Source organism: Engraulis encrasicolus, chromosome 2 (assembly GCF_034702125.1).
Source record: "Engraulis encrasicolus isolate BLACKSEA-1 chromosome 2, IST_EnEncr_1.0, whole genome shotgun sequence".
NCBI lineage: Eukaryota > Metazoa > Chordata > Actinopteri > Clupeiformes > Engraulidae > Engraulis > Engraulis encrasicolus.
In genome coordinates, this window is record NC_085858.1 from 21,521,675 (window position 1) to 21,540,662 (window position 18,988).

Below are 18,988 nucleotides of genomic sequence, written 5' to 3' on the forward strand. Positions count from 1 at the left end.
ACATCTTCACTTGTCTGTACAAATACAAACTCATTTTCCAATGTAAGCACAACCTTTTATAATCTCATCAACATAAGGCAATAAATTAAATCAATACATTGGCATTCCATTGGAGTGAAATTTCCATGTTGATCATGTGTCCACATAGCGGAGCATTGTGCCAGACGTGGTTGGTATACTAGGAAAAAAGGACAACACAAAACATTCATCATTATGTCTGAAGATTGATGCTCAGGTCATGTCATCCACTTACGTTGTATGCAACTGTACTTGTTTGAGATTGACAACCTCCACGAAGTCAAGTTGCTTACAACTAAACTTAGGATTTTGACAATGAAGTACAACACTAAAGGATAAATGTGGTGCCTTTCCTCAAACCTTCCAAATTAAACAAATTGGGCATCTGTTCATTAAGACAGAAGTATTTCTTGTGGTAAAAGATTTACCTTTCTACAAGTTCTGCTCCCATTATGTCATAGATGTGGTATTTCATGGGAAACTTCACGTGGGAAGTGGTGCGTCTCAACTCGAGCTCATTCTTCAAGACCTCTCCATACTTGGCCTTTTTCACCATATTCAAAACGGCTTTCCGTCCTGGATAAAACAGATTCAGTCATTAATTGAATGACTGTCGTCATGCAAAGCAAACATGTTGGAAATCATGAATCATCTAATATTGTGTCGTAATGAATATTAATTATATTGTATTAATTTAACACAGATCGAGTTACATTTTCAAACAAAAATCTGGTTGAACAATCAAAAGTCTGAGTGTACCTTGTATGAAGTACTTGGTGAATTTCCCCGCGTTTGGAACCGAAAGCCACCAGCTTCCAGCATCTCTGACTGTCAGTACACCACACTTTACAAGTTGCCTGTAACAAGATTTTTGTTGTTAGTCCTTGTTGGTCATTAATTTATTTTATAATAATGAAGTATCATTACTGTGGTGTTCCTACGTGATCTCTGAATCTGTGAATAGAAACTCCTTCAGCATCTTTTCTTTGTTGAAGCTGAGGTCGGTGCAGGATGGCAGCACTTTATTCATGAACTTCTCCACGGTGTCTTGGCACTCTGTGCCAGCGATGCCTGCCAAGGTCTTCTCCTTGTAGTCAGAGGTGAACACCAGCCCGAATGCATCAGCGTCAAAGCCAAGCTGGAATATAACCACCTCTCCCTGCTCTCTGAGCAGATTCTGTTTGCGAGATGAAAAGGTGGTCCCAAACTTTTAATTGTATTGCATAACATAGATGATCATTTTCATTGTCTTCGGATATTTTCATTAGAGGTAGAACATGTGACTTAGGTGTCATGGCAATTTGCGACAGCACTGGAAAATGGCAAATGCAGCCTCCATCTTTTGTAGGTAGACCTGTGCTCTTCAGTCAATCCATTGAATATGAAGTGACACAATCAATGACCAGTTTTGAAATGTCTGACTTAAATCATATGAATTGATCAAATTCATTCTAAAAATCAGTTCATATTAATTACATAGATATTTAGCTGCACATTGCAATTATTGTCCTTGCATTGTGTGTCAATGGAATCTTCTCAATCATTATTAAGCCATTTTTGACAGGTGGGGCCTTTCTCCATTCATTTAGAAAGCACAGGTCTACCTCCTGAAATATAGGGGCGTCACACCTCCAGTGCTACATTCTACCTCTATGGACATTCTATTCAGAAGTGGTCTCACAGAAGAAGAAGATGATTAGTCATCGAACAAGTGTGTGAACCAGCTGATTTTATGTACACACAAATCAGTCAGGCATTTTCATTTTAATAAGTCGAATGCGGTGTGAGACATGAATCTATTATAACTCTCAATCTTTGGGAGTGCAGAGACTAGTGCTGCCCATTCACAAATGTTACCTCATACCACCACCATCAACTTCAAATGAGTCATTATGATTGGGGGAAAAGCACACTTCCATACATAAAAAGCGAGATCTCCATGTCCACCAATTTGAATGTGCAGAAATAGACATTTTTAGCTCCAAAACTTGCTGTACTTTGGTCATACTAGTAAATATTAGTTTAAATATTCATTCGTCTCTAAATATTCACGAATAAGCACGAATTTGGCAATAGGCAGCGCAGCTTGAATGAGCAGCATTGCAATACCTACGCTGGAAAGCATCCTACACATAATCATTGCACTTTTAATGTGGGATCCCACGTCTGGCTATTGCTGTACCTAAGATTTATAACCTCTTCTATGAAAGCACTCACCAACTGTCTGTCCACCAGGGTTTTGGCACTGTGTAAGCTGTAAAGCTGATGCTTCATGGCAATTCGTGGAAGAGAGTCATTGAACACTTTGCGAGGAAAGAGAGTCATGAGGTATTCCAAACTGGATTTTATATCCAGGGGTCCACCTGGAACAAGAGTAGATACCACCAGCATGTCTTAGGAGGAATTTCGTGAATCAATGAACTATTCTAGCAAATTAAAGCCTTAATAGTAAGGATAGCTTACCTGGGTCTGCCTCTCCGCATGATGCCTTGTCAAACGTGTTTTCAGCCAATCGCCGTTTCTTGACTTTGAAAGCATCTGAAATCAGTGTCCGTTTCCTGTTCATCTCTATCGTGGAAACACAACTGTGTTACTCAAACTTTTACATCTCGCGAACTACATCGGAATCATCTGAATGTAATGGGCCAAGCGTCCCTCTATAGAGCAACGTTAGGCTATGGTCGGGAAATGTTCAACTAAACTGCCTCACTGATTGCGGCTAAACCAAGTTAACGCTATGTCTGAGGTATCTGACCACCACTTACCGAGAAATCCATAGCATGCCTACAATACAAGTGAAATATAAAACCCCAAAACGCCTCACAAAACACAGATGGCTGCGGCCATGATTTTGGTAACTTGTTTAAAAAATCAACTTCCGGGTCATTGACAAAAAAACTTATCAAACTAAAACCTAAACATTGGAATTTGTGCAGGTGGTATGGTAATGGTGAATATAAAGCGCCCGTCTTCTCTGTAATGATTATTCTCTAGGGTTCAATAGATAATTATTTTAGATTCTCATTTGTATAGTTTTTTTTTACAAATATGTCATCATTGTGCAGCATGCTTTTAATATCACAAAGCATAGCCCCGGAAGTACCTTTCGAGAGAGCACAGAGGAGCAGTTGGTGTTTGTTATGCTAATGTTTACCCACTCAGCCTTTTGGTTCATCTGCTGTTTTTGGAAGCCTGGCAAGTGAGAAAACTTTGGATTGCATGTAAACCTCGTTGACAATGGAAGTACTTCGATGTGTGTATGTAGCCCGCGTGGACAGTGAGTAATGCATATTTTAATACTGCACATTTGACAACCAGAACAGCAGACTGTCTACTGGGATGCATGTGCATCAGATACTTTTTGATATATAGAAGGACTGAATGGGTATCTGCAATTTTATTTTCATAGCTGACAACTAGGAGTAGCTACTACTCTACAACTAACCTGCAGTGTTAATTTCAACTGTCTGTCCATATGGATCGTCACTACAATCGAGGCCATTTCAACTCTCGTGGCCATCAAAGTAATTTCAATCAAGAGCGGTCATCTCTCAAAAGGACTCGTGAACATGATGACAGGGGACATGAGATTCACTCCAGGCGCGCGAGAACTGACGAGCGTCTTTCACCCTCACGAACTATGAGCGTTTTGCGTCAGTTCTATGACAGAGACTTCCCTGTCTACAAGCAGCCTGTAGAAATTGGATTATTTTCCTTAGACAGCAAACGAAATTTTTGGAATGATGCAAGGCAACTACGTTATTATGTGGAGCCCGAAAGATGCCCCAACTTCAACCTCAGAGATGGTTATCATGACCGGTTTGTGAAAAGAGATGATGGCATCAAAGAGAAACTTGACCACATTCTGAAATGGATTTTGGCAAACAAGCACAAACTGCAGTCCCGAGACACCACCTGGTAAGTACAACACAACTGATTGGAAGACCTGGTCCAGGAAGACAGATGCTGAGGCACTCAAGGTTGCATTTTTTTTTTTTACTTTTTTATTTGGCTACAATGCGTTTCGGCCCTTATGGCCTTAGGCCATAAGGACCGAAACGCGTAGGCATTGTATCCAAATAAAAAAGTTTAAAAAAATGCAACCTTGAGTGCCTCAGCATCTGTCTTCCTGGACCAAATTTGAGAGCCCCTACACTGATGAGCACCAAGGGAAAAAAAGGTGAAGACCCAGAAGCACTCCAATTACCTGCTTGTGTTTGATGATTGGAAGACCTGTTTGATCATTTGTAAGTTGTTACCATTGCCATATAGGCCTAATGTACACTTGTAACAACATGTAATATTGTTTTGCCTCCCAGTCCACTAGGTATAGATTTTGTGACTTGGCGTGGCCACCTGACCAAGCTGTTAACAACTCCATATGAGACACAGGAGGGTTGGCTACTCGCGGTGTCCAGACTGGCCGGCACTCTCTACATTAGTGAGGTGGAAACTGAGAAATCCCGCAGGGACCGAGATAACCGGACAGAACGACACGAAGAGATGATGTATTGGGGTTACAAATTCGAACAGTACACCTGTGCAGGTAATGCTTTCCATCATCTCTTGGCCTGACATTCACTGTACATGTGCATCCTCTTTCAGCAGTGAATGACCAGAGTCATATTAAGTAGAAGTACTCCGCAGATGTCATGACAACAGCAATAGTGCGATATTACAAAGTAGAAACAGTGTATTTTCATACCACCAGTGTTGTAATTACATTTGTAAGAGTACTTCTACTTTATACAACTCTGTGACCAATGCCCCCATTGTCTCCACAGATGAAGAACATGGTTCCCCTGACCCAGGAGGCGTGGTGAACACCAATGAAGCATTCTGCACTGTTGTCCAGACACGCCTGTCCGAGCATAAGCTGCTCTTCTCTGGGGAGGTGGACTGTCGTGTGGCAGGGTCTAGCGCACCCCAGGCTCCGGCCTGCTACGTTGAGATGAAGACCTCGGCCGAGATCCACACTCCTAAACAGCGCAGCAACTTCCACAGGTCTCAGACAAACAAACTCACTCCATTCGCTGTATATGTTCATCTTCAAAACACAATCAAACTTCAGCTGTTTGAAATTTGAAATCATGGTGTGAATTGTGAACTGCTTTCAGATACAAGCTGCTTAAATGGTGGGCACAGTCTTTTCTTCCTGGAGTTCCTAAGATTGTGGCAGGCTTTCGTGACAATGACGGACAAGTGGTCCAGGTGGAAACGTTTAAAACATCCCAAATATCTCAGCTGATAAAGGTTTGTCCCCTTCAGTCATTTTTTGAAAATTGTCTGGATTCTTTAAAAAAAAAACTGCATACAGTGAACACAGAGCGGAATACACAGATGTTATTTGTAAATTAAGCTTGTATTGTGTAGGCACGGTGTGTAGATTTCACCGCTTCTTATTCCCTGCAGACCGAGCACAATTGCTGGAAGCCAACCGTGTGCATGAACTTCTGCAGTGACTTTCTGTCATTCGTCAGAAAAACAGTCAAAGAAGATGATCCAAGGTGAGTTTTTTTTTTTTTTTAACAAATAAGCCACTGTTCTAGTCTTGTTTTATAATAACGTCGTACACATTTTATTCAGAAAAAGGGTCTACAACAGCCAAATTGACAAACAATTAGTGGTGGGTCGTGCAAATCTTGAAGTTTGAAATTCCATCCGCCATTGCTCACTTGCCTGCTTGTGACCTCATGATCATGTCACTGACGACAGAAAATGAATTCATTATATTGCAAAATCACAATTATAATGTAATTTCCTCATTTGCAATTGGGATAGAGAACGAAAAACAGTCCCCCAAAAGTTGCTGTGGCTAGGTTGACAGCTGGGAAACTTTATTGTTTTCTCCACGGAGGAGGGGCATGGAGGCGGGGCAAGGCCACAAGCACAAGTGGAGAACAGAAGTGTGCATATTGGAATGCACCCCATGTATGGTCAAACATGGCCAATCTCCTAGTTTTATGCAGCCTTCAAAAGGTTCCAGACCAACCGCTCGTTTCCATACAGTACCATAGAGGACTCACAGAGGCATTGATAAAATAACCGTATTTCCTCGTTTTAAAGCACCATATTTCAATGGACCATGTAAATACTTGGTAACTTGGTACCATGGTAACTACTTGGTATTTAGGTAACTTGTTTCTGGACAAAAGCAGAACAGCCAACTGTGTAGAATTGGTACATGTAACCCATAGACCTATATTAAACTAGACTGGAAGTGGGTCACGTAATTCTCGATTTGCGATTGCCATTTTACCATACTCACAAAATAAAATACAGGTGATTATAAACACTCTCCTGACCTTAACTTTGAGTAAAGTAAAGAAAATAAATTATCTGTGCACATGCATGACTATCCAATATTAAAATATCCACAAAACTGCTTAAAGCGATGGTTCGGAGTAGAATCACCCTAATGCCATTTGAACCGTGACACCCATCCACCTTTACACCCGAAGTGTTTTCTGCCGCAGGCTTACATCAACAGAGTTGCCGTGTTATTCGATGTTTATTCCGGATAGCTTGACTCAAGCGCATATGGATCCTGGGCACCGTCTCCAAACTTTCCCCACAAAAATAACATGTCATGACACCAAACTTCTACAGTATAACAAATGTGGTTTGTACTCACAAAAAGATTAATTTGAAACTTTGTACATAGTCCAGGAGTTTATTAGTAACAACACAAGAGACGATTAGCTTTTCTGCTGCTAAACATCCGTCGACGTCACTTCCTCCAGCTGGGACGTTGTTGATGGAAACAAATACACGTGAGTCCGGAAGGCGGAAAACTCAAAAAGACAGCTTGCGCTACAACTAGAAATTAACCACTTTGGATTTAAATTTTACCACGTTTAATAAATAGAAGACGATGCCACACTTGTGCATATATCCTGGCTGTGGACTAAAACACAAATCTTACAATAAAGAAAGTCCCAGCTGGAGGAAGTGACGTCGGCGGATGTTTAGCAGCAGAAAAGCTAATCGTCTCGTGTGTTGTTACTAATAAACTCCTGGACTATGTACAAAGTGTCAAATTCATCTTTTTGTGAGTACAAACCTCATTTGTTATACTGTAGAAGTTTGGTGTCATGACATGTTATTTTTGTGGGGAAAGTTTGGAGACGGTGCCTAGGATCCATATGCGCTTGAGTCAAGCTATCCGGAATAAACATCGAATAACACGGCAACTCTGTTGATGTAAGCCTGCGGCAGAAAACACTTCGGGTGTAAAGGTGGATGGGTGTCACGGTTCAAATGGCATTAGGGTGATTCTACTCCGAACCATCGCTTTAAGCTGCAACCAAAACGGTTTCTGGGTCTCCAATAAAGCGTTTGGTGGTAGTGAGGATAATTCTTTTCTTGAGTGACTAAGTTTTTACTCTAAGTAAGATAGTCACTGAGGTTAGGCACATTAACTTAAAATAATACCAAGAACCCTATTGTCTCTCATCAGGGCTCCCTTCGTGATCTCCCCTCTTCCTCCTTTTCTTCCCCCAAATCCCCCAAAAAACATGAATGGTGTCAGCGCCCCCTGTCTGTATGACATGAACTGAAAACAGAACATTAATTTCTCTTTCATGAAAAATGACACCTATCCCAATAATGATTATGTAAACACAATGTTAATGCACAAATTATAGTTACAGTGTGAATATTACAATTTACATAAGCACTACATTTGTATTCACAGTTTGAAATTGTATGCATTTCAATGACTCACAGCTGAGATAGTCAGGTAAGATGGTGCCGCTGAGTCCGATTTTCTGTTACTGCTTAAAAAGCCCACTTCCAGTCCAGTTTAATATAAGTCTGTGTTGTTAACTAGCCATGCTAACACAAACATATGGCAGAGATGAGTTTACTTGGAACCTTTGAGGCTTGCGTAAAACCATGTGACCAGAAATCAAAGCATTTTCAAACTCTGTTTTCTCTACGTTTCTGGTTTGGTCATGACATTGAGAAACGATTACCAGTGAGAGGGGTGAACTCCACTGAAGTTTGAAATGTGTGGTCCAACCTTCCATGTCCCTCTCCGTTTGCTGACGGACTTATTACTGACTTATTACTGAAAGAAACTTGTATCTTTTATGTTCTAATATTCTGTTATACTAAATTTATTTATGCTATTCTATATTCTATTCTGTCTACAAGGTTAGTGTACCTCTTCTCATGGGAACCACACAGAGACGTGACGTTCACTGTCCACAGAGACACTGAGTATAATTTCCTGCCCAACTGGTTTGTGAAGGAAATCACAGCGATTCATCGCCAGACTGATGCTCCACCGCGTGCCTGAAATGAACCTACAACCACATGGCATCATGCCAGTGTGTTAAGATAGCACGCCAACTTGAACCTTCTATCGCATTTGTGCATCACGACTTTGTATGTTAACGCGTGCTACAGAACGCCCTGTGACAGGATGGGGTGGTTTTAGTCTGAGCACAATTCTGCCCTACAAAGCAAAAAGGCAGTAACTGCGCAGAGCTAAAGACTGAATAAGTTGACTTTAAAATGATACTGCAACCCAATATGAGTGTTTTCTGGAAGATTATTGACATGTGACAGTTTTGTTCCTTTATATTATCACCTTTTGTGCAGATCAATCATTTCATTTAAATTTAGACTTCGATATATATGGCATTAAAGTCATAGTAGCTCATTTTAAACCGCAATGCAGTTACTGCCTTTTTGCTTTGTAGGGCAGAATTTCCCTTGCTTGTTTTCGCTGTTCTTGGCAAAAGTGACAGAGATGTTGCTTTACTGACAGGTTAGGTTTAGGAATGGTTTTTGGTCAGAGCACAGCAGAGCAGTTTCGCGCTTAGCAATAGAAAAAACAAAAATTCGCCGGGACAGTGGCAAAACTGCAAACCAGGTCACGTGAAAAAAATGTCAGTCTGACCATCAATAGATTTCAAATGCATGACAGTGAAATGGTACTTCCTTATGGGCAGAACCGAGGCGTGATGGCATTGTGTGTGTGCACTTTATATTCATTTACAAGTAAACCTGCACTGTAAATACATGAATGTACATTTTTTAAAATAATTCCACTGATTCATTTTTTATACTGTAGATATTTCTATAGCCTTAGTTTCACTCAGATTGACTGTATTAAAGGTAGTGGTTTTGAAGTCCCACATTACAGCGAGTTGGTAAATGTGGAGAGGTTTTCATGTTTTCCGACCACAAGGAAATACAGTACACTCCACATTTATACTTCGGAGAAACTATACCGTATGTCATCTACCAATTCATTAAACATTGGGATGCTTGTGTAAATGAATTGCTCTTCGACCCATAATCCAAACAGCTAAACAGCAAATTAGTACTCTGTTTCCCAAATTCATGCTGCCCATTCACAAATCTATTTCATGAATATTTACCACCACCACCACCACCATTTGTAATTACTGATTTTGACTGCAAAAGTTACTTATTTTATTTTATTACCTTCTCCATGTCTGTCATTTTGAGTTCCCAGTAAAATATATCTTTGGCTTACTATACTTTGGTCAGACCAGTAAATGTGAGTTTTAACTGATTTATATTCATGAAAAGAACACACTTTGGAATATCCAGGATGCATTTTTAAAAGGAACTACTAAAAGTAAATACTGTACCTTTTGAGTCTACATTTAAATAGTATATGCGTTGGTTGACTGCTCAATAAAGTGCTTTTCTTTCTAGGAATGACCTTTTGCCTTATGGTTTGGCATTTAAAAAGAGGAAGTAAATAAACAACATATGTACAGTTTTGTTTCATGAGTATTATTTATTGCCCTAATTCAAAAGGTGTCCAGTAAAATTGTTAATTTAATGCTCAAACATTAAAACCAAAGTGTACAATAGAAAAATTACTCTGACAACAATAACTGCATTAGAATTTATGTCATAGGTTGCTTGTAAACCGTACTGTAAACAAATTAAGATTAATAAATTACAAAAGGTCACAGAGTGAAAGGATGCTGTGACCCAGTGCTTGCTACAGCAGTGCAGTTACAACTACATCATTTTACACAATGTAAGTAGTTGTGTGAGTCAACAAGAAAGGCCAAAAGATGGAATAATCATACATACAAGTAGATAGTAGACTTATTTTATCATTGGCAAAAAAATACAACATGCTCAGACCCAAGTGTCATCTAGAAGAGATGAATGACCAAATGTATGCGCTACAGTTCTCCTTTGGCTATGTGTGTAACCAATGAATGTAGAAATCAAATTGTTTTACAGAGTCACCGTGTGAAACAATCAAATATGGTGGACCGGCATAAGATATTTCATGGTCGTTAATGTGCCGTACATATCTGAATAAAAGATCATTTTCTTCAGAGGGATGAGTTACACCCATCACAATAGTTACCTTAAATGGGCAGGTTGGAATTGTAGGCTATAGCATCATGTTTGAAATGTACACCAAGCACTCCAAAAACAAGGCTGTACAATGTGGGCTCTGGCATAGACTCTGAATTACATAAAGGGGATCAGTGACCACCCCTTACAACATCCTAGTTGCAGGAAATGGCTCGTTGTGAAGGAGCTTGCTCTACCGATCTACCTTCTTTGTAACAATCACACCCTGACCCTACCTTTGTAGTCACTTACTTTGTAATGGCACAAGAAAGATTAAGTAATTTCTTTCTTGTCAATAGACTTACAGTATATAGAGAATAAGACTGACTGGCTAAGATGACCAACAGCGTACTGTACGTCATCTAGTCATATCAAACACAAAAGCACACAGACAACCCTTTCCCATCACAAACACATTGAGAATAAGACTGACTGGGTAATTTGATCAACAACTCCAGTAGTATGGTCACCAAACATATGCACCTGTCAGGGTACGACCCCAGTGCTAAATAATAATTTGTTTCCTGGCCATCACAGCTGGTAGCGAGGCACTTGCTTTGGAAAGAGAGGAAAGTCTAAATGTTTCTCAGGAATATGATATGGCTTGATAAAGACGTATGAAATCATGATCATTGTCTGTGTGTGGGTTTTTTATTTTATTTTAAAAAGTGAAATGGGTGAAGTTCAGAGAACTGCATAGAATAGATAAGAAGAGTCTGTAGGTTCTAGCAGAAAATTAAAATCACTCAAATAGAATAGCCTAAGTCACTGCCTACATTTCGTGAGGAAATTCTCACAACTCACTAGTTGTTTTATAAACCACATTTTTCTCAGGCTAGTGGTGCGCCATTTTCACATTTTACTTCTATGCACCGTTTCCCTCCCCTTCATGCCCCTGTAACAATCATGATAATACATTTCCTTTGTTTGCTTAATTTGCTGGGAGACGAAATCAGTGTGCATGATTAGCGTACCACAAAACTTTTGTTGACAACCTCCTAACCTCTTTTCAGAGGCAAACTACAGTAAATGAGTTATTTCTAGGCAAACACCAAAAAAACTGCACAGTATTTCTTTTCAATGAGGTTCTAGGTAATGACAACAGGAAAAACTGAAACGAGACTAGGCATCATTGGGGAGGACTGCACATTAGCAACCAGACTTGTCTGATTCAGACCTTTAGTTAGAAGTGTGGGAATAGTGTCTGTAAATACTGAGCTTGTTGTGCTGTGATGCACTAATAGTTCACTCAAGTTCAAATGCATAGCGTACTGACCTTTTTACGATAATCCATTCATCGCCCTGGTGTGTGTGTGTGTTATATATATATAGGTATTGTAAAAACAATTTGAATTAATGCCTTCCTGATGAGAATAGGAATCCAAATCACTGGTCAAGCCATACTTTAACCGTACTTCAACAAAAATGTAAATTATATTTTATCCTAATGCATAAATGAGCCATGTTTTTTTACACACCCAAAAAAATATAATAGAATTTGTCTGTAATTGCAATTTCATATTTTTAAATAATCTTAATGACTATACTCAAAGCTTTCAAGTTCAAGGACACAAAGCCAGATTGTGGCCAGGTTAGTACCATTTGGAAAACAATGCTAACCTTTGACACACTTCTCATAAAATCTCTGTACTTTGCTTAAGCCTTGTGCGAGCGCCACTTAACAAACAGCCCCCACCAACTCTCCTTTGATTCATCCTGACCTCATTCAAATAAACCCCATTCAATCACCCAATTTGCCCTCTAGTGAACTGCACTGCCACCGTCTTCACTTCAAGATTAATCAATAATAGGCACTGGTTACTGAATACTGTTGGATGGTCACCAAGTCCAGCATCGCTATTTTTTAAAGGCATAAATAAACAAAATTGAACTGTGTTAATAATGATGTTACGCCCTACAGGGGAATAACAGTCAGGTGTGCGTCTCACTCAACCAGGTTGACAGTAAACAGCATGACTAAAGTCATCATCGTTGATGGGGCTAGAACTCATCCCGAGAGGGGAGAGCAAGAGAGCGTGCACAAAGAAAGAGGTAGTGGGGAAAAGAGCCTGTCTATGGTAAGTTCTCCAAGAACACACGTGTGTGAGAGAGAACATCAGTGCTTCAGTTTCTTGTTAAGGCCCATGAGCTTGAAGGTGGCGGTACTGATCTTCTCGTACACTACGAACATGAGGGCAGCCGTTAGCACCGTCTGAAGCAGCTTGGCCTCCAGACCTTTGTACAGACCCCAGACCCCATGTCTCCTGTGAAACGCAAAAGGGTAAACATAAGAACAAGGGATTTTATCATAAGTGGCAATCACTGAACAATAGTGCAGGTTTTTCAGTCAATCAATAGTGAGTCTGACAAGCCAACGGTGGCATTCACCAAAAGGGTCATTCCATGTCAATTCACATGATTCCCTCTAATCTCCACTGGTGACCCTCTTCAATTTGCCTTATATCTCACATAACATGTACCTTTTGATGCCAATTGAAAGAATCTCAAGTATTAGCATCCTACGTCTAATAGTTGTGGAGGGACACCTGGGTGGGCGTGTGATTTGTCATGGAATGATCCAAAATTCCCTCAGCTGCAATCCTAATACCCACATACACACTAGTTACTGTCCCTTACAAGGTACGGTAAGCGGGTATGGGTAAGGTGACTTTATTTATGCCCGAGGGTAGATTTGGTTGCAGGTAAAAGCAAAAGCTTACACCGTCAACACAACATCAGCTTGTGGGACTTTCTGCGGACAGGCTTTTCACACAATGAGAATCAGATGTGTTGGGCATTGGCAAACCCCTTTAGAAGCTAAAGCACCCTATACCCACTGCTCACTACAATCAGAGAGAGTAGAGAGAGAGAGGTTCCATTGGCCCATTGTTTCCGGGTTCTATTATTGGGGGGGAAATCCCCCTTTAGGCAGACCTAGGCAGACCTGAGGACTGTTCTATTCAATGCTAGGAGCATTATGACACGCCCCTTTAGGCAGACCGGAACCTGGTCACGTTAGGTGCCCATAGAAACCTATTATGTTGGCATATCTCTATACTTAAAGAATCTCTGCTACAATGATGCTGTACGAAACATGTTGCACTCACTTGATTCTGTCCATCAGCAGGTGTACCACGTTCTGAAGGCCTCCAAGCAATCCTCCCTTGCCCTCTGATTTGTACTGGCCAAACTGCGCCCCAGGAAAGAGAGCATAAATATTAGTCTTAAGTGCATAATGTATACTGTTTAAATTTGGTGTTACTGTTCATTAGTCTTGAGTGTCTTATCAAGAGAAACAATAATTGGAAATGCAAAATATGCAGGTAGGTGATGAAGTTTTACCCTCAGGATGGCTTGAACGGTCTGAAGTGGATATGTAGCCGATGTCGCAATTGCCTTTGCGATGGCGCCGATGAAAAAGATCTCCAACGATGAAATCTGTGAGCAAACATCACACACGTCAGGTTATAAACTCAACATGAACAACAACCATTTTTTAAAAGGCCAATTTAAAAATATCTTTTATGTAGTAGAGCAAAAAGACACAAGATGGAGTAACTGACCCGCCTGTTTCCTTGTCCTGCCCTCCTCTTCATGCCCTCGTAGAACATGAACTGCACCGCCGGGTTGAAGACCAGGATCAGGGAGGGCAGTGTCCCGTTCCACAGAGTGCCCAGCCCCTCATTGGCAATGATCTGGCAGAAGGCGTCTGGAGCAGGTACATGGAAGAAGAATATTTATTGTTGATGGTATTTTTATATTCATTTATATATACATACATACATACATACATACATACATACATACATACATACATACATACATACATACATACATACATACATACATACATACATACATACATACATACATACATATATACAGCTCCAGGCCTTTTTATTAGAATACCATGAAAAAGTTGATTTATTTCCATAATTCCATCAATAATGTTAAACTGTCATGGATTGTAGATTCATGGCCCAGTTTTTTAACTATTCCAATCATTTTTTTTTTTTCTTTTTATATACGTTGGCCTTCCAGCTAAAAAAAACCATGAATTGGGGAATTCGCATTATTAGAATATTGTTATAAAATCAAATTTTTCTTCATCAAAATTCGGGTCACATTAAATCTGTTGAAATTTGGTACTTTCTACATAACATGCAATGGTCAATACTTGGTTAGGACATTCTCTGTCTTCATAATGGCCATGATGCGTTTAACATTGAAGTCAATGGCAAAAACAGTGCATGGGAGTTATGGAAACCCAGAAATCCTTGATGCTTTGTTGTCAGCTGTTCTTGTTTGTTGACCTGGTGCCCCACACTTCACTCTTCAATATACCCAAAGATTTCCATGCCACGTTTTGGTGTTAACTCACCAGTTTAATTCTAACTCAACAGAAATAAAACCCCATTCATTTTCAATGGGGTTTCATTTCTGGTTATTTAGAATTAAACTGGTGAGTTAGCGCCAAAACGTGGCATGGAAATCTACACGGTATATTGAAGAGTGAAGTGTGGGGCACCAGGTCAACAAACAAGAACAGCTGACAGCAAAGCATCAAGGATATCTGGGCTTCCATAACTCCCATGCACTGTTTTTGCCATTGACTTCAATGTTAAACGCATCATGGCCATTATGAAGACAGAATGTCCTAACCAAGTATTGACCATTGCATGTTATGTAGAAAGTACCAAATTTCAACTATATTTTTACAAATTTTCAATAATGTGACCCGAATTTTGATGAAGAAAATTTTGATTTTATAACAATATTCTAATAATGCGAATTCCCCAATTCATGGGTTTTTTGAGCTGGAAGGCCAACGTATATAAAAAGAAAAAAATTAATGATTGAAATAGTTAAAAAACTGGGCCATGAATCTACAATCCATGACAGTTTAACATTATTGATGGAATTATGGAAATAAATCAACTTTTTCATGGTATTCTAATAAAAAGGCCTGGAGCTATATATATATATATATATATATATATATATATATATATATATATATAAATAAAGACTTGTTTCTTTTAGTTATGCGTAAATGAGCTTTTGATCTCTCCACCCTCAAATGAGAAACATGAACAAAGTATTTTTACAATCCTCACCCTCATGAACATGGGGGGGGAAATCAGATTGCTCTATGAAGAATACAGCCTTTCCAATACTTTATTTTAGGCCACCTGGCTTTTGTTTGCACAGTGCACAACTGCTATGAAAAAAACACTACCGAATTCAAAGAACTTCTTTCCTATGGCTTTTATCACTTATCACCACTAAAAATCGCAAGAATGCACACACATCAGTTACACATGTGCTGGACCAAACAGAACATAACTGAAAAGAAATGATAAAGGACCGCAACATTAAACCAAAAAGTTTAAAGGGACACTGTGTGAGATTTTTAGTTGTTTATTTTCAGAATTCATGCTGCCCATTCACTAATGTTACATTTTTCATGAATACTTACCACCACCGTCAAATTCTAAGTATTCAATATTACTGGAAAATTTGCACTTTTCATACATGAAAAGGGGGATCTTCTCCATGGTCCGCCATTTGGCAATAGGCAGCCCAATTTCAATGAGGAGCATAGTTGCAGTACCTTTTTTGACCATTTCCTGCACAGTGTACCTTTAATAACGTTTCAGACGCTCAGTCCTTCATCACTTATCACTACTGCCATGTATGGTGGCATAAACCACTGACCGAAAATGCCCTTGTAGTGGGTCTGGTGAAGCTCCTCGTTCCGGAACTTGGCTCCCTGGAGCTTCAGACGGGTGTTTACCACCCACATGGGGGTCGTCAGCAGCACGTTCACGGCCCCTGTAGAAAACACACAATAACAAACAACATTTAGAAAAACGGGGGGCCGCTGTGGTGGAGCGCGCTATGCCCCCCACTTATGGGCTTGCATGTCCAGGGACACCAAGGTTCGAATCCAGCTTGGGTCATTTCCCAACCCTACCCTCTTAAAAAACACACACACACACAAACATATATATTTAGTCGTACGTCAATATTTGAAGTTTCCAAGTTATTGTGTTGGTAAACAATTGAACAGTGTGTACCCTGCTCGTCTGACGTCTCATTTATCAATTACGGCACAATAACTGGTGAAAAGTAACTGATTTGCCTCCGGCTGTTGTATAGACTATAGATCGATTTGAAGTGATTGGGCCCCTCACCAGAGATCATGCCCATCAGCAGGTCTTTGCCCGGTCCTGATTTGCCCTGCACCAGCGCTCTCTTGAGGGTGTTGAAGGTGTAGAAGTACACAAAGTTGGAGCAACACAGACTGGAGATGACGGGAAACCATCCTCGATACAGCGCCAGTCTGGAGGAGAGGCAAGACCACTTACGATTTATGACAGACACACACTGAAATACCGGACTAGACAGAGGGAACATAATTGCAATATAATAATAATACTAATAATGTTATTACATTCTACAATGACTGAATGTTGTCTTCATTTATATTTTATTTATCATCATTATTTATTTGGAAGAGCCAAGATTCTCAGAGGTTTTAAGAAATCTTCTGAATTGAATACAAGACGGATTCTCTTGATGTTGCCACTTTTATCCTCCAAGAAAGTACAAGGTGTTTGAGCCATCTTAGAGGCTACATAATGTACAATACTGTGTTGTTCACAACTGTTTGGCTGTTTGGCACAGCCTGCTGCCATTTTGTCAGTATGTGGCTTTTCAAAAGATAGGCTACTTACACTCCCTCCTCCTTTGCAATCTCAGTCAAGATTACGGGTGTTGACTTTGACTTTCGGTTTTCATCCACTGAAAGAGGTTCACATGGCAAGACATGAGCATCTGATCATGAATAAATCATTACTCACACATTATACTATTAGACTGTTGTCAAGTCAAGTCAAGTAGGTTTTACTGTCAATTTCTTTACATGCACTGGTCATACAAAGAATTTGAAATTACATTTCTTGCTTTCCCATGCAGACATAGACTAATCTAGGTAAGGACATAGACAGTATAGACATAGACAGTACTGTCTATGTCCTTACCTAGATTAGTCTATGTCTGCATGGGAAAGCAAGACATGTAATTTCAAATTCTTTGTATGACCAGTGCATGTAAAGAAATTGACTGTTCTGCCCTTCAAAGCCACAGTGCAGGGTCAAAATGTACTTTCAGACTGAAAGTGGTTTTCCTTACACCTCCGACCGTGACAAAGCGTGATGGTCCAAATGAGCAGTAACTACAGCATCCATCCTCAGTGCTTGAAGTGGAAGGAAAGAGGTGCAGGAACCTGATTTTCCGACAATCCCATCAGTATGAAATAGAGTGCAAAGTCAGCAAAGACGTATTTTTGGAGGAGGGTTCGAGGGTCCTCCCCCAAGAAAATTAGCATTTCTTAGATGCATTTTCATGCATTTTAATGAATTAGGCGTCCGTGTTAAAGCTGTGCCTCATGCCGGACAAGGCACTGAAAAGATTAGTGTAGGAACTCTGATGATGAAAATTAAGAGGTGGGGGAACTGAGTTCCCTTGAGTCCCCCCCTTCAAGCACTTTCCATACCAATACCAAAGCTTTGAAGTTTTTTTTCCACAGTTTCAATGTTACTGCAATTTGCCTTTGTAGGGCAGTGTTGACAGTTTAACAATTTAACAGTTTAACAATTTTGGGAGCATGGTTTGATCATGATAACTTGCTTTAGGCTTAGAAAGGTTACAAAATAACTTGGGGGGTGGTAAGGCCACCTCAGTGCCATTTGTTTCTCACCTTGCAGTCTGATCCTGGCGGTGTCCAAAGGGAAGAACACACTCATCGCAGTCATGCTTCCCTGTGTGGAGAAACAGCATGACCGTGACAGGTTGGTAGCTCTAAATAAAACCCAAGCTGTGAATGACTTTTGCTTTGGCCAGCAGTGACCGAAAAACTATTCGCACGTATGTTTGATAAGTGTAGACACATGCTTATAATAAAACACAACAAACATTGCTGGTAGCACAGGTCTCAAACCCTGGCTTTATTGCATTACTCTAGCGGCTAGCCAAGTCTACTTACCACGGCACCTGACACTGCGTGAACGAGTGTCTCGTAAGACAGAAGGCCAACAGGCGCACCGCCATTGTCTGACATCGCTGCGTTTTCAAAACAATTACTAGTTTATGTGTTTAAAAAAATAAATAGTCCGACTGACTCCTTCTGTCGCCTTGCGTTAGCTGACTCGACGACTTGACGTGCTATCAGACCATGATGGGCTGTCTTACAACCGGGTTCATGAGTTCAAATGAAAAAAAAAACAATCCGTTTTATAAACTTCTTCCTGGTTTTCTTATTCTCTCTGCCGGTAAATCATGGTTGAATGTACTAGGTATGTACACTGCCCCCTACAGCAGAGGCGTTCAAATGGAGTGAAGAATGTGACATTCTGTTTCATTCTGTATTGAGTGTGTCAATTAGTCTTACGTTCCTCTGCCCAGCTGAGAGACATTTGGTCCACAATACATAGTTTTATTTGGGTAAGATTATAGATGTCTTGTATATTTTGGTTTATGTGTACTGAGCTGTCTATCTGTGCTAATTGGGGAAATTATGACTTAACTGTGTGACCAAGCCATT

The 18,988-nt window shown here is 40.1% G+C and overlaps 3 protein-coding genes across 3 annotated transcripts; 1 reads left to right on the top strand and 2 right to left on the bottom strand.

The window, feature by feature from the left end:
- Positions 1–33: 33 nt before the first annotated feature.
- Positions 34–2,898, bottom strand: LOC134434883 (inactive serine/threonine-protein kinase 19-like). Its single transcript, XM_063183537.1, has 7 exons — positions 2,784–2,898; positions 2,482–2,586; positions 2,236–2,381; positions 960–1,195; positions 778–875; positions 447–594; positions 34–178 (listed from the first exon to the last, which is right to left on the bottom strand). Exons 2-7 carry the CDS (start codon positions 2,582–2,584, stop codon positions 133–135), a joined length of 777 nt encoding a protein of 258 aa, XP_063039607.1. The 5' UTR covers positions 2,585–2,586; positions 2,784–2,898; the 3' UTR covers positions 34–132.
- An 85-nt stretch (positions 2,899–2,983) lies between these two features.
- Positions 2,984–9,533, top strand: dxo (decapping exoribonuclease). Its single transcript, XM_063183514.1, has 7 exons — positions 2,984–3,295; positions 3,428–3,936; positions 4,338–4,564; positions 4,803–5,022; positions 5,136–5,271; positions 5,431–5,525; positions 8,176–9,533. The coding sequence occupies exons 2-7, from the start codon at positions 3,494–3,496 to the stop codon at positions 8,318–8,320; spliced, it is 1,266 nt and encodes a 421-aa protein (XP_063039584.1). The 5' UTR covers positions 2,984–3,295; positions 3,428–3,493; the 3' UTR covers positions 8,321–9,533.
- Positions 9,534–12,222: 2,689 nt separating this feature from the next.
- slc25a17l (solute carrier family 25 member 17-like) lies at positions 12,223–18,657 on the bottom strand. Its single transcript, XM_063183526.1, has 9 exons — positions 18,431–18,657; positions 18,146–18,206; positions 17,121–17,187; positions 16,578–16,726; positions 16,099–16,215; positions 13,944–14,089; positions 13,723–13,818; positions 13,488–13,570; positions 12,223–12,644 (listed from the first exon to the last, which is right to left on the bottom strand). Exons 1-9 carry the CDS (start codon positions 18,503–18,505, stop codon positions 12,497–12,499), a joined length of 942 nt encoding a protein of 313 aa, XP_063039596.1. The 5' UTR covers positions 18,506–18,657; the 3' UTR covers positions 12,223–12,496.
- Positions 18,658–18,988: the final 331 nt, after the last annotated feature.

Bases quoted from the DNA above. Each gene is read 5' to 3' on its own strand.
- dxo (XM_063183514.1), top strand. From the start codon at position 3,494: ATGGATCGTCACTACAATCGAGGCCATTTCAACTCTCGTGGCCATCAA. The intron at 3,937-4,337 runs GTAAGTACAACA...TTTGCCTCCCAG, and splicing joins CAGTCCCGAGACACCACCTG to TCCACTAGGTATAGATTTTG. The intron at 5,526-8,175 runs GTGAGTTTTTTT...TCTGTCTACAAG, and splicing joins GTCAAAGAAGATGATCCAAG to GTTAGTGTACCTCTTCTCAT.
- LOC134434883 (XM_063183537.1), bottom strand. From the start codon at position 2,584: ATGAACAGGAAACGGACACTGATTTCAGATGCTTTCAAAGTCAAGAAA. The intron at 2,382-2,481 runs GTAAGCTATCCT...CTCTTGTTCCAG, and splicing joins ATGCGGAGAGGCAGACCCAG to GTGGACCCCTGGATATAAAA. The intron at 595-777 runs GTACACTCAGAC...TGTTTTATCCAG, and splicing joins CACCAAGTACTTCATACAAG to GACGGAAAGCCGTTTTGAAT.
- slc25a17l (XM_063183526.1), bottom strand. From the start codon at position 18,505: ATGTCAGACAATGGCGGTGCGCCTGTTGGCCTTCTGTCTTACGAGACA. The intron at 17,188-18,145 runs GTGAGAAACAAA...AACCTCTTTCAG, and splicing joins CGCCAGGATCAGACTGCAAG to TGGATGAAAACCGAAAGTCA. The intron at 14,090-16,098 runs GTCAGTGGTTTA...TACCTGCTCCAG, and splicing joins CCACTACAAGGGCATTTTCG to ACGCCTTCTGCCAGATCATT.